The 14,857-nt window shown below is 33.1% G+C and overlaps 1 protein-coding gene across 1 annotated transcript; it reads left to right on the top strand.

Moving 5' to 3' along the window:
* The first annotated feature begins 13,259 nt into the window (after positions 1–13,259).
* LOC136974881 (uncharacterized protein F54H12.2-like) lies at positions 13,260–14,546 on the top strand. The gene has a single exon (XM_067269857.1). The coding sequence runs from the start codon at positions 13,260–13,262 to the stop codon at positions 14,544–14,546; it is 1,287 nt and encodes a 428-aa protein (XP_067125958.1).
* The last annotated feature ends 311 nt before the right edge of the window (positions 14,547–14,857 follow it).

Raw genomic sequence — 14,857 nt, 5'->3', positions numbered from 1 at the left:
AGTAGAAACCTAATGTGAAGGCGATACTTGAATTGAAACCCCCTTGTAGTGTGAAAGGAGTGCGAAGTTTTCTCAGAATGGTGGGAATTTTTAGGAGCTTTGTACCTAAGTTCTCAGATCTTGCGCTCCCACTAACTAAATTAACTAAGAAAAATGCAAGGTTTGCGTGGAATGCTGACTGTCAAGACAGTTTTGAAAAATTTAAAAGCATACTATCAAACCCCATTATTAAAACACCCATATGTCGGGTCCCCCTTTCTTTTATATTTCGATGCGTCGGACTATTGTGCAGGCGCAGTGTTAGGACGGTGAATTCTATCCGGTGGGATATTTCAGCCGAGAATTCGTAGGTGCCGAAAAAAACTACTCAACAATTGAAAAAGAATGTTTGACCATAATACTATCGCTGCGTCACTTCAGGCCATTAATTCTCGGATACAGAGTCGAGCTGCACACAGATCACAAGCCTTTGATCTTCATCAGCAATATGAAAAACCATAACAAAAGAATCATGAGGTGGTCAACAGAGATCGCTGATTACGACGTAACAATAAACCATATCAAAGGGAAATGCAACGGGGTAGCCGATGCCTTGTCGCGACCAAGTGCCGATGCTAAAAGAACAGGAGGCGAGATGAATGTCAATACGATGGAAAATAGAAAATTATGGAAAAGAGTTGTAGATTTGCAGAAACGGGATGACGAACTAAAAAAAATATATGAAGATTTAAAGAGGGGAGGTAATCAGGGGACAAACGCAGGGCTCCAATCCGAATATCAACTAGATGGCGAGATTGTGGTAATTGTGAAGTCTAATAAATGGAAACTGAGAAAGTGGGTGCGTGCATGTGTGGGAAAGGATATGATCGATCAAGTTATATGGTCATTCCATAACTCAAATATGTCAGGGCACTTGGGGCCTGAGAAAACCCACGACATAATAGACAGGTATTATCATATCAAAAATCTAAAGAACCAGATTAAGAGGGTGATCAAGGGTTGTAGAACCTGTCAAAAGCATAATATGGATAGAGACAAGGTGCCTTTTCAGGAGACAGAGGTGGCGGAGTTCCCATTGCAGAAGGTGGCCGTGGATATTATAGGCCCGCTTAAAACATCAAAAAAAGGAAACAGGTATATTTTAACAATGATAGATGTTTATACGCGGTATGCTGAGGCCATCCCAATTCAAAATCAGTCAGCTCAAGTGATAGCAGATAGTCTCTTTAGTAATGTGATATGTAGGTACGGCTGCCCCGAGGTTATTGTGTCCGATAGGGGAGCTAATTTTACATCTGATACATTCCAAGAAATGTGTGACAACTTAAGTATTAAGCGTAATATTACTACCGCCTATCGTCCCTATGCTAACTCCGTCTGCGAACAATTTAACAAAACGATCTGTGGGATCATTGCTAGAATATCGGAAAGGGATAATCAAGAATGGGACAAGTTTATTTATCCGGCCTTGTTTGCCTACAACAACTCGTCGCACACAGCAACCCACGAGGAGTTCCTGCGTTCTCTAGCGTTCCTGCTATATGGGTTCGAACTACGTTGTCCGAACGCCTTCCCCGACAATGATACAAAACTTATGGAAGGTGAAAGTCGCAATCACGATTTTTTAGAAAAACTGAACACGATAAGAAAGACTGCCTACGAATTGGGGCGAGAACGTAATTTTAGGAATAGAAACAGAGAAAATAGGGGAAAGAAAGCGAATGTATGGGAAGAGGGCCAAAGAGTCTGGCTGCTCAGGAAAGGAAGTACGAGGAACATGGGGAAGTTCTCTCCTAAGTATCTGGGCCCGTATAGAATCACGCGGGTACTTGGGCCAGTTACACTCGAATTGGGAGGAAACAAGCACAATAAAAAGTGGGTGGTGCACACGGACCGCGTGAAACCCTGTTACTCCCCTGTGTATAAGGAGAGAAGACCATTTATGAGGCGTCATAGAAAGACGAAGACCATCCCCGAAGATGAGGATATGGAGGCTGATGCAGAATTTGAACATATATTGGCAATGATACCTAGAAGTCGACCCGCGCAAAGTCCAGCCTGAAATCAACAGGAGAGTGTAAGTAACAAGCATGGGAACTGTCGCGAGAAAGGGTTTCAAACGCGCCACCCATATAACCTGCCCGGACATAAGATAAACTACCGCAGATTACACAATGGGGTTTGATCTTTTATTAGGGGGGGCGTATGTGGCTGTCAGCCATATTGCGGTTTTTTTTGTATTTCTTTTATAGTTTGTAAGTTATAAATACATATACATATATATATTTTTCTTTCTTTCTTCTTCCTTCATTTCTACTTTATTTCCGTTCCTTTGTCTCAACAAGTCGTATATTAACCGTTATCGCCGGAGGGAGAGAATTATCCCTTCTAAGAACCAGGGGATAAACAAAGAAGGGGGTATTAGGACTTCCACGAATTTGGGAGTGTAAAAGAAAAGAGGAAGCCCTGAAAACTAAGTGTAAGAAGAACGAACTCTTTTTGGCTAGACCTCGAGAGGAACGGAGGTGCAAGGCGGCGTTCGAGACTCGAAAGAGAGAGAGAGAAAGAAAGGAGGCTGCAGGACCGTCGAGGCAAGAGGAAAATAGGCACGAGGGCCAGAGAGCGCCGAGAATATAGGAGAATATCGAAGACGAACGGCCGAATAAGGAGGAGGAGGAAAGGCTACCATTGTGGTAGAGTACTTCCCCGAGTGTATCGATCGATTGTGAACCCGGGTACTTTCTGTCTATTTCTATATACTTTCTATCTTTCCTAAGTCTATCCGTTTCCCTATTTTATTAGTTTTAAGGTAGTTATAAGTTTAGTTTTAAGTTGGTTGTATAGTTTTTTTTTGTTACGCACGCGTGTGCATTATCGCTTGTACGCGAATACATGACGGCCCCTTTCCCAGTGAGGATACTCAAGTTGGGATTACTTATAAATAATAAAGAAAAGAACCGTGTTCCGAGATAAATATATATACAATTAAATATTCCTTTAAGTTTTTATATTTCTATTTATAACGTTTGTTCACGTATGTATAAATCTCTCGATACAAACAACCACAATATGTAAATATTATTGATTTCATTTGAAGTATATTCATTATTTAAATTTAGTTTAAAATCTCTTCAAGTTTTTATAACTTCAAATGTTCTTGTAATTTTGCTCATCAAACCCAATGTTTCTATCGTAGTAGTTACAACACAAACTGCCACAACAAGAGAACAGAACACACCGGTGGGCGAGTGGACTCCGTCTCCGCTCATTTCTGGCGGAGACCAGACCCTAAACACTGGAGTTCGATCGGAGGTTCGAACCTCACTCAAACTAGTTGGCAGCAGGAGTTTTTTCGGGTTTTCCTCCTTGCATATGACGCCTGAATAGGGGCCAGCTTCCCCCTAAGTCCTCCCGGAAGGCACTTCTATCTCCCTTTCTCGCGGGGGCCGCCTCCTATAAGGCCGACTTTGGTCGCGTCAGTGACCTCTCCGCTGTCTTCTCGGATTGGCTGTCTTCTATAAGGCCGACTCTTCCCATTCTGTTCTCTTCCGGCGTAAAGGCCTGAGTAGCCGCAGACGCCTCTAGAATTCGAATACGAATACGAGAACAGAACACATTAGATATTACACTAAAATATACAATCCCGATCAATAATCCAGTGATCCGAAACAGTTGTTTAGTGATACCATCGATGATTACTCCCTGTTCTATATTTAAAAATATATTATGAATAAAAACCAGGAAAGGTGCTTTATCTGCGATTTTTAAAAATTCATTCATAACTGCAATCTTAGTTTTCCTGTCGAATAATCTTTTCGCCAAAACAAAGAATCAGCAGCAAGTAATTTCTAAGCCATCCGGGGTGAATACCAAATCGTTTGAAATTGCTCAGCGGCTTTAAATCGTAGGAAAACTTCTCGAAGTTCTTCAACGAAATCGTTTTTATTGGACATGTAGCCTCATAAGGAATATTTAGAAACAGGTGTTTTCTGAAATTCTTTGTAATATTTCAGCCAGGAAACAGTCAAACGTGAATCGGCAACGTGAGGATGAGACTCAAATCTTCTGAGATTTTCTGCCGATTCCTGAATCTTTTCATCCGAATAATCGAGTTTCTTGTTAATGATAATGTAAATAGAATATGAATATTCATTGAAATAATTGTACTATACCCAAGCACTTTCGTATATTTGTGAACCAGAGAGACACATATTTTGAAAATCCAATCCTGGCTCTAGAAAATACTTCCGTAACTTCCAAATCCTAAGTTGATTAAATACAGAATCAATACAACACCTTAGATTGGAGTACAATAAATAAAATCTCCAAATTTATCCTTCACTAGCTGTTACCCGCGACTTCGCCTGTGCGGATTTTGCACGCAAACACCATTTATATTCAATATTTCAACAACCATAGTAATCTATATATACAGTATAATCGAGATTAGTTGATAATAATAACAACAATAAGCGCAGAGCCCAAACAGTTAAGACATGTTGAAGAAAGTTGAAATTTGGTACACAGGGTCGGTCACGAGAGTGTACTAAGAAGGGATTTTTCAAAATTCCTCCCACGGAGGAGAGGGAGAGAATTAGGGCTTATCCTGAAGAACTCTGTTTCTACTGTACTATTTTAGATGCAATTTTTTGTTTTTAACTGTGGTTTAGTAGAATACCATATGGGGATGAAAGAAGTGTATTCCTTAACAATGGAAGTGTTAAGAATAGAAGTGTTACCAATGAAAGTGTTGAGTAACAATGGAAGTGTTAAGAGAAAGCGGCGTTAAAGATTTACAGGCGCAGATTCTTTTTTTTGCGTTTTTGCGGGAAATCGAACATATTTTTAACTCATCTAAAAATTCTCTAATTAGTCTGGAAACAGGGGGACCGACTCTTGCATTCTGTGAAACGGGTAAGATTGGCTATAATGTAATAATCTTAATCTTCACGTGATATCGTTACTTTTTGCCTGAGCAATGAATGGCTTATCTGTTAGTTGTTATATAACGCTAAGAATGATGAAAATCAAAGGAACTGTTTTTAATTTCATCAATTTTCTGGAACGTTTACGATCGTTCTATAATTGAATCAATGTGCAATAACAAATTCAAATTTAAAATGGTTCGAACATTTGGTTAAAAAACTGAAATATATAAAAATATTTATAACAATGTCTGAAATGTTATGAATTTAATACACCTAAGTACTCAACGAAGACTAAACGTAGTTGAAAACAAAAAATCGCATCAAAGATAGTACAGTAGAAGCCATTCTTCAGGTTAGGCCTTAATCCTTTTCCTCTCCCCCGCGGGAAAAAATTTGGAAAGATCCCTTCTTAGTGTGCGTTTTCATGACGTACCCTACCTGTGTATCAAATTTCACCTCTTTAGGTTTGGCGGTTTGCTGTGGGCGATGATGAATCAATCATTCATTCAGTCAGTCAGGACAAGTAATCTGTAATTTATATATTTAGATTAAATTGTAAATTACAAAAGAAACCTTAGTTATAATTGCATTAGGTTTATTTATTAAAAAAATCTCTAGTAACTTTTCTTAGTAAAGGACCATAATAAATCAGAAAAATATGTCTTAACAGATTTGTATCAGCTCTTCGTGACCAAGAATGTCATTTAGAAAAATTGTATGGCAGCTAGATCATTCTAGTGTGGTAAAATGCATGGGAAATATAGAGCATTTACATTTGCTAATGTCAATACTTGTTAAATTTTCAAAAAACAAATTTTAATTGCGGAACACGGAATTATACCCTAAAGTAATAAAAACATTTAAAATTACCATATGACTTGAATATGATTGGATGAAGATTTTCTCTTCTCTGTACCCACTTAACGCTATACATCCAGCAAAAAACGTTATTAGAAATACATAAGTGAAAAATATGCAGGTTGCAGAGTAAATGCAAAAAATCTTTACAACAACAATTAATATAGTCACTCCAATGCAATACGAAAACAAATTAGTGACTGACTGAAGGTGATTGAAATCCCGCTGTAACAAAGGTCTCTTACATTCGCTTTTCTACAGGTTCTTCGGGATATGTAATCCTCCAATTCGCAATGGACACAAAACTGTAATACACTTCGGAAACTGCAAGATAATAAAGCACTCTTGTCATGCATTTGTTTATTATAATATAATATTTAATAAAAAAGTTCACATTTAATATTAAGAAAGGTATACAAATATTACAGTGTTTTCCACTCCGCAATATCCCATTAATCCGAAGGAAGTAACGATTGCCATTCCCGCAGACAAAACACAGGCTACTCCAATCCAATATTTGCTTCTTATTCAATTGTGACTCATGGCTATCGATATTTAGAAAATACAAATAAACAATACTAAGGCTCCTATCATATATTTTACAGAAATAGTTTACTGTCTTCTTCTATAGACCAAAGTGAATCTGTTATTGGTTTGACATTTTGGAAGTTATAATTTCGTATTCGTTGATATACTTCGGCTTTCCAGTTATCAATAAATAAAGCCTCTTTATCAGTTCTGTTAACTATGTAAAGTCGGATGGCTTTAACACTTTTAACGTAATTATTTTCGCCGGTTATAACGACTCCTAGATCCATGATGTACGAACGATAAGAATAGGTCAAGTGGTCCTTGTCTACAGGATATTTAAACCTTTTTCTCATTTATCACGTTTGCTGCACCGGGGATTATTTGAAAAAAATGTATTTTCGAAGCATTTATTATGCACTATAACGTAAATATCACCGTATCTAATTGTTTGATTAAATATTTGGATGGTACAATTTTTAGCTATGGAATCAGCTACTTTTAATTCTTGAAGAATTTCTCTTTCTAACATATTTCCTCCGTTTCCTCTTACAAAGTATAATATATTTCCATTTGGAAAATCAGAAAATCTAGTTTCATCAGAAACTGATGCAGATTTCCAAGTATTTTCAATAAATCGTCGGGTAGAAAAAATTTCCTGCAATCAACTTTTAAACTGTCAATTAAATTTCTCTTGTAATTAAGTAGAAAGATTCCAGTTATTGAAGCAATTAATACTAATACAGAAATGAACAGAAAAACATACAGATGTTTTCCAATCGCCTTTCTAATTTGTTATGCACCTAATAAGGGTCCTTACTCTTATAGATACAATTGTCTAATTACTGTAGACTCAATATAGCTGTTTCACTAAGATATGTAAATTATTAATTCTACCTGTTAGGTATTAATTCTTAAGCCTTTGTGTTTTTATTACACAATTTTATTATTTAAATGTCTACCAGGACAGATCATATTATTAGGACTTATTAAACTGCTGTTCAAGTCCTGCATTATGAAGAAACGTATCCACAAAAAAAAATCTTTATTGTTTGCCTGTTTCATGTGTACACACTTTACACAGTTTTTTTGTATTTCGGTCCGAAACACAAACAAACTGTGTAAAGTCCTAATAATACGATCTGTCCTAGTAGACATAAATAATAAAATATTAATTTAACCGTTTGCACGTCAAGCAATATTACTATAGTATATTAAAATGCTACTATTGTATGCAATAAGAACGATCACAGAGGTCGAATATGTTTAGTATTATCATTATAAAACCCTTTTTTGTTTGAAAATTACGTCTTTATACGAATTGAGATATATGTTATCATCCCTATACTTTTGTATATACTCTTTGTATGTAGCTAAGTTATTGAGTTATTTTTTTATAAATATAGTAAAAATAAAATTTGTTGATACAACTAAAATAAATATACAGCAGTAAACCGAAAATCGATATCAATTGGTGACTGGGGTTGTTCAGATTAAGAATTTGTTCCGATTACGGATTATGTAATAAAAAATATATCAACCTGTCCAATGTTAAAATTTTTCTCTGTTGCTTGTCGCTTCGTGTTGAATTTTCGTCGATTTTAAGCCTAACGAAAATTTTTATAATAATAATCGAAGATTATTGTATTGTTAAAAATTATTTCTGCATTTTGTACAAACAAAATAAATATATCGAAAAATATAAAAAACATGAAAATTATACTTTAGAAGTAAATTTAGTATCAAAAACGTTCGATTCAGCACGACACAGTCCGACTGAAGATGCTGCTGATTACGGCGATTCCGATTACCGGGGTTCCGATTTACGAGTCTCTACTTTATGTGTAATTAAAAGATCTTATTGTTATGAACTTGTTTAGTAGATTATAAAAACTGCCGATAATAAGGTAAACGAATTTTATTTAATACAATTATAAGAATTGTACAAAATTTTACTAGAAAAATTTTTTATGTCCTAAATGACTTGCTAAATAATTGCCAACAAAAACATAAGTTAATGCACGAAAGCCTACTTGTACCTTGTAGAGCCACAAACAAATTCTTCATTGGCCTTTAGAAACCACAAGAGGTTGGTTAAGGTTTTTTGGCACAAGGGCCACACAGGCCAAGCTGTGCCACAACTATAAGTAGTGGTTTGGGCCATACTGATCACAAAATTAATTTTCTAATTACAAATTTAAATTAAATTAATTTTATTTTAACTTTAAAACAAAGTTTCTGTATTAATTATTAAATGTTTTTATAAATTTGAATAAAATTAATTTTTTAATTATAAATATGACACATACTGATCACAAATTTGAATTAAATTGATTTTCTAATTACAATAAGGCAAAGTTTCTGTATTAATTATTAAATCTTTCTATAAATTAATTATTTTATAGAAGATATATGATTGGTCGTTTTTTGATATAAATTGAGTTTTAAGGAAAGTTAGAATTTATTTTTAATACCAAGATTAAAAATTGCAATCATGGAGAGATATGGTTTTATTATTACTTACGACGGTGATAGAAATTATTCTGTTTCTCCTCGTTTGTACAAGTCTATAGATACGTGTATTGCTGCGGTAAATAATTTTTCTTTCGATATTCCTGATAATCTCCCTATTGTTTTACGTTATTTTAAAGTTAACGACGAAATATGGAAAGGAGATGGAAAATTTGGTTTTATAATTGTTGACGAGAATGGAAGAATTTATGAAGTTAGTAATAAATTATATTATTCGTTCGAGGAATGTTCAGAAGTTATGAAAGAAATTTATATAGAAAGGAACAAAAAGAATATATTAATATTTAGGGAGATAATTTGTGGATCAAAGCATTATAAATTTACTAAAGCTTATAAGTTTGATTAATATGTATTTCAAACATCCTAGTAACTGTATAATCGTTGGACCTTCGCAATGCGGAAAGACAACATTAGTGAGAAAAATTATTCGTAACAAAATTTATGAAAAGACATTAAAAAAGGTTCTATGGTGTTATTCCGTATATTTACCGTTTTTTCACGAGGAAAAAGATGTTACATTCATGTATGGTTTACCTGAATCCGTGCAAGGATGGGATTTAATAATAATTGATGATTTGATGCATGAACTCAGTTCAAAAACTGCATTTTTGTTTACAACAGAGTCTCATCATTATAATGTAAGCGTGATCGTGATAATGCAAAATTTGTTTCCAAAAAATAGAATTATGAGAGATATAACTTTAAACACACATTATTTGATATTATTTAAAAATAATCGCGATGAAAGTCAAGTAAGTTGTTTGGGACGGCAAGCTTTTGCTGGTAAATGTGATTTTTTTATGGATGCATATAAAAAAGCGACAGAAAAGGAATTCGGTTATTTGTTATTAGATTTTCATCCTAAAACGAATAAGAAATTTTCTGTGAGAGATTCGTGTTTTCCTGACGAACAAGGTATTTTTTGGATATACTTACCAATAAAATGAAGAACGTAAAGAAAAATTATCATATGTTAGCACTTTTGTCTAAGACTACTCCTTCTCAACGAAAAGCGATATTGAAAGAAGCTACTCCGGATCAAATTAAAGTTTTGTGTGAAATATGCGATAATTTGCGGAGAGGAAATATACCTGCCGATGTTCGTAAATTACAAAAATATAAAAAAATTATCAGGAAATTAAGTGAAAAAAATGTTCCTTTAAATACTAAGAAAAAAATTTTAGTTAATCAATCTGGTGGATTCCTTCCTCTTCTACTGGCTCCGTTATTGTCTATGGCAGGTGGACTAATTGGTAAAGTAATAGGAAAAAGAATCTAATGGCGAAACAAATGGCTCTTGTCCCTCCTGAATTGTTGTCAGCATATCGAAAACCTGAAATAAGAATTGGTAATAATATCGAAGAATTACTTGAGACTGGTGATTTATCTGATGATAGTAAAGTCAAATTATTAAGTCAATTGATTTCGAGATATCAGAGAACAGTTCATGCGCCAAAAGAACCTGTTAGAGTATCTGTTGTATCGACAAAATCGAAGAAACGGAATCTCAACCTGAAGAAAAAGCTGTCGATGATGCATTTATTAAACAAATAATTTTATCTGTACCACAATTATATCAAAAATATATACCACATTTAATTGATAAGTTGAATCAAAGTCATTACGGATGGAATTCTAAAGGTGAATTAACAACCGATGGGAAACCTATTTTTGGAAGTCATATAGTAGACTTAATTTCGTATGTAATGAGAAATAGAAAAACCGCATTAGTTCCTGTTGGTTTTAACGAATTTTGGGACGGTTTAAAGAAAATAAACATTCCTAAAGAGTGGATTGGAAACAAAAGTTTGACAACATTACCTGAAAAAACACAGTATCAACCAGCATCAGTCGAGACTCCCGAAGAAATTTTCTCTCCAAGATTATTTCACCAGTGGAAAAAATCTAAGAGGAAGAGGAAGAATAATTCCGAATGGAAAAACTTTTAAAATCGATATACTATAATCCTAAATCTCCAGCATCTTTTGGTGGTGTAAGTAAATTAGTTAAAGAATCTAATTTACCGCAATCTGTTGTTAAAAAATGGCTATCTTCTCAACTGACTTATACACTTCATAAACCTGTAAGAATTAAATATTCGCGAAGAAAAACTAAAAGTTTTTATCCTAATGACTTATGGCAAGCCGATTTAATTGTATTAAAACAATTTTCTAGATTTAATAATGGAGTAAAATACTTACTAACTGTAATCGATGTATTTACTAAGTATTGCTATGTGGAACCAATAAAAGATAAAAAACCTCAGTCAGTTTTTAAAGCTTTTGAAATCATTTTTAGAAAAAACATTCCAAAAAATTTACAAACTGATAAAGGAAAAGAATTTTATAATAGATTAGTAAAAAATCTTTTTAAAAAATTTAAAATTAATCATTATTCTACTCATTCTGATACAAAAGCAGCCGTTGTCGAAAGATTAAATAAAACTCTGCGGAATAAAATATATAGATTATTTACATATCGTAAGTCTTTTAAATATATCGATAAATTATCTGATATTGTAAAAAGTTACAATAATAGTTTTCATAGAAGTATCGGTATGTCTCCGTCAGAAGTTACCCCTCTACATCATAGCATGATTTTCGAAAAGTTGTATGGTATAAAAGGAGGGAATACATTTAAATTTAATATTGGTGATCTTGTTCGAATCTCGAAAATACGTAAAACATTTAGTCGAGGATATCTACCAGGTTGGACAAAAGAAATATTTGTTATTCACGATCGTTTTTCATCTCATCCTCCGACGTACATATTGAAAGATTTAAATAATGAAATTTTAGAAGGAAAATTTTATACAGAAGAATTACAGAAGATAACAAAATGATGCAGTCTGACTTTTTTGTAACTCTGATAAGCAATGCTAGCATGGATTTATTTCCTGAAAATAAGCAGTCTAATTTCACTGTGAAAATGAGTCCAGCTATTGATTTACATGGAAAATGGGTAGTCGGTCTGAGCGAAGTTATTATTCCTAGAAACTGGTTTAACATATCTAATCATAACAATGATTATACTATTACTAAGCATAAAATTAGAACAGAAAAAATAGAAGATAAAACATATACGATTCCACTAACTACAGCTAAAGAAAATGAAGGAGAGACGCTTTTCGATTGGATAAACAATAATATAGTTTCCTTAACTGGGTCTAACTCGGTAGAATTCGTTTTAGACAAGGATTATAAAGATGTAAAAATAAATGTGAAAGAGGGATTCGAGTTGCATGTTACAAAAGACAGTGCTCACAAATTACTTTATTTATTAAATTTTCCACTGAAAGAAATTATATTTAAACAAGGCACTTCAAATGTAATATTGCGGACAGGGTCTAAGGAATATCTATCAAATCCTGTATTTTACAAGGATCAATTTATAATTTTAATAGAAAGAAATAAAAAAGTTGTTGAAGAAATTGATGTAGAAGAAAAAATTTTTATTCCTATTGGATTATACTCATCGGCTGAAAAATTTCTCGGAATTTTTAAATATATTAAATTAGGATTACTGCCTAATAACAAAATCATTTTAAAAGTTCCTAAAAATATAACGATTGAATTTGGAAACGAATTAAAGGATTTATTAGGATTTAAAACACAGAAATTTTCAGCAGGCGAATATGTAAGTGAATATCCACTTGAATTGTCTGCAGGAATTTCAGAAATTTTTATTTATTCAAATATTGTTGCTTCTCATCATGTGGGGGATATAACAGCTCCTCTTCTAAGAGTTATACCAGTTATGGGAGAAAAGACCGATCAAATAGTTAAAGTTTATCCCTCACCTTTATATTTTCCTTTGAAGAAAAATTATATTGATACTATTGAAATCGAGTTGAGAACTGCCGGTGGAAAAGAAATTGTCTTTTTTGGAGGAAAAACATTATTAGTTCTATCTTTTAAGCAGTTATAAATAGTGCTTAGTCTTATTTGTTAATATTAGTTCATGTTTGAAAGTACAAAATGAAGCTCGATCCTAAAGATTGTATAAATTATTACTGTAATCAAGCGGGAGGAACGATATACAGACCTGAGTTACGATTTCCTCTCACACGACAATTAGGAACAGGGAATTATTTTGCGGGACAGCAAATACAACGAGGATATGGATTTTTTGGAGATTTATTTCGTAAATCAATTCCTATTCTTAGTAAAGTAGGAAAATATCTAGGACGAAAAGCATTAAACTTTGCATCAAATGTTGGATCGGATGTAATTAGCGGGAAATCATTTAAAGAATCTACAAAATCACATTTAAAAGATATTGGTTCCGAAATAAAAGATGATGTAATTAAAAAAGTACAAGGTGGATCTGGTATAAAAAGAAAACGAATGAAAAGATTAATTCAGTCGCAGAATAAAAGGCGAAAACTAAAAGATATATTTACTGAGTGAGAAAATGGATCCACACTCTTGTCCATGCACCAAAAGTGAGTTGGATTTATTCAGTACAGTTTCAACTCAACTAGCTATTGACAATACATCAGAAGTTATAGTACATCCCGTCGCAACAATTTCGGATAGTCGAGCACCAATTGAATTTTATGTATCCGGTTCTGGTGAAAATTATATCGATCTACATTCAATTTATCTACATGTTCAAGCAAAAATTGTAAAGAAAAATGGAACAGATACCGCTGTAGATGAAAAAGTTGCTCCTGTCAATTATTTTTTAAATAGTTTGTTCTCTCAATGCAGTGTTTTTCTAAACGACAAACAAGTAATTTCACAGGTTAATTATCCCTACAGAGCAATTTTGGAGGCCTTATTATTTTACTCAAAAGAAGCACAAGAAACCTTTTTAACGAGTGCATTATTTTTTAAAGATACTGCACAACATATGGATTCCATAGAAAATAATGAAGGAATGGCTAAAAGATTTAATATTGGTAAACAAAGTAGACTAATAGATTTAGTCGGACGACTTCATATTGATTTATCACATCAACCTAAACTGTTAATTAATAATGTGGATTTACGAATTAAATTAGAAAGATCAAAAGATAATTTTGCTTTAATGGCAAATAATGATAATTATAAAGTCATTATTAAAAATGCATCTCTAAAAATTAATAAAGTAGATGTTAGTTCATCAGTTCAAATTGGAATAGAAAAAGCATTGCAAACAGGTATTATAAAAATGCCATTCCGCAGAACAGATATTAAAGTTTTTACTTTAAGTAGTGGAATTCAGTCTACAAATATATCAAATGCTGTTATCGGTCAGTTACCTTATAGAATTACAATTGGTTTAGTTTCAAATTCGGCATTTAATGGAAATGTAAAATACAATCCTTTTAATTTTAAAAATTACAATTTAAATTATATATGTTTATTAAAAGACAATCAAATGATTCCCCCAAAACCATATACTCCTGATTATACAAATAAAATATATGCAAGAAATTTTATATCATTATTTGAAGATATAGGATGCATTAACCATCATAAATTTACAAATATATCTTACGACGATTATAAAGATGGCTATACTTTATATTGTTTCGATCTTACTCCCGATCATTCTGCATCAGAATCGCATATAAGTGTTAATCAACAAGGAAATATCTCAATCGAATTAAAATTTTCAACTGCAATATTAGAAACTGTGAATGTTATTTGTTTGCTGGAATATAATAATACTCTAGAAATTGATCACTCAAGAACTGTGTTTGTGGACTATTAATGAATACCATTACTTTATGGAGACTGGCTTCAAGTGATTCGAAAATAAAAAGGACTTTCGGAGGTGTTTTTGCATCTGATGACTTACCCATTTGCATTGCTAATCGTAAATCGTTTATAATTAATTTAGATGAAAAAAATAAGCCTGGGAGTCATTGGGTATCTGTGTTCTTTACCGAAAAAACTTGTTTTTACTATGATAGCTATGGAATGAAACCGACAAAAACGAAAATTATAAAATTTATAAAACAAAATTCTAAAAATTGTTGCTGGAATAATATAGTTCATCAGAGTTTATATTCAACGACTTGC

The sequence above is a fragment of the Centruroides vittatus genome, unplaced genomic scaffold (genome assembly GCF_030686945.1).
Source record: "Centruroides vittatus isolate TY-2023 unplaced genomic scaffold, ASM3068694v2 contig_108, whole genome shotgun sequence".
In the NCBI taxonomy this organism is placed as follows: Eukaryota; Metazoa; Arthropoda; class Arachnida; order Scorpiones; family Buthidae; genus Centruroides; species Centruroides vittatus.
The sequence above is the reverse complement of the archived record's forward strand: the minus strand, read 5'-3'. Positions and strand labels throughout refer to the sequence as shown.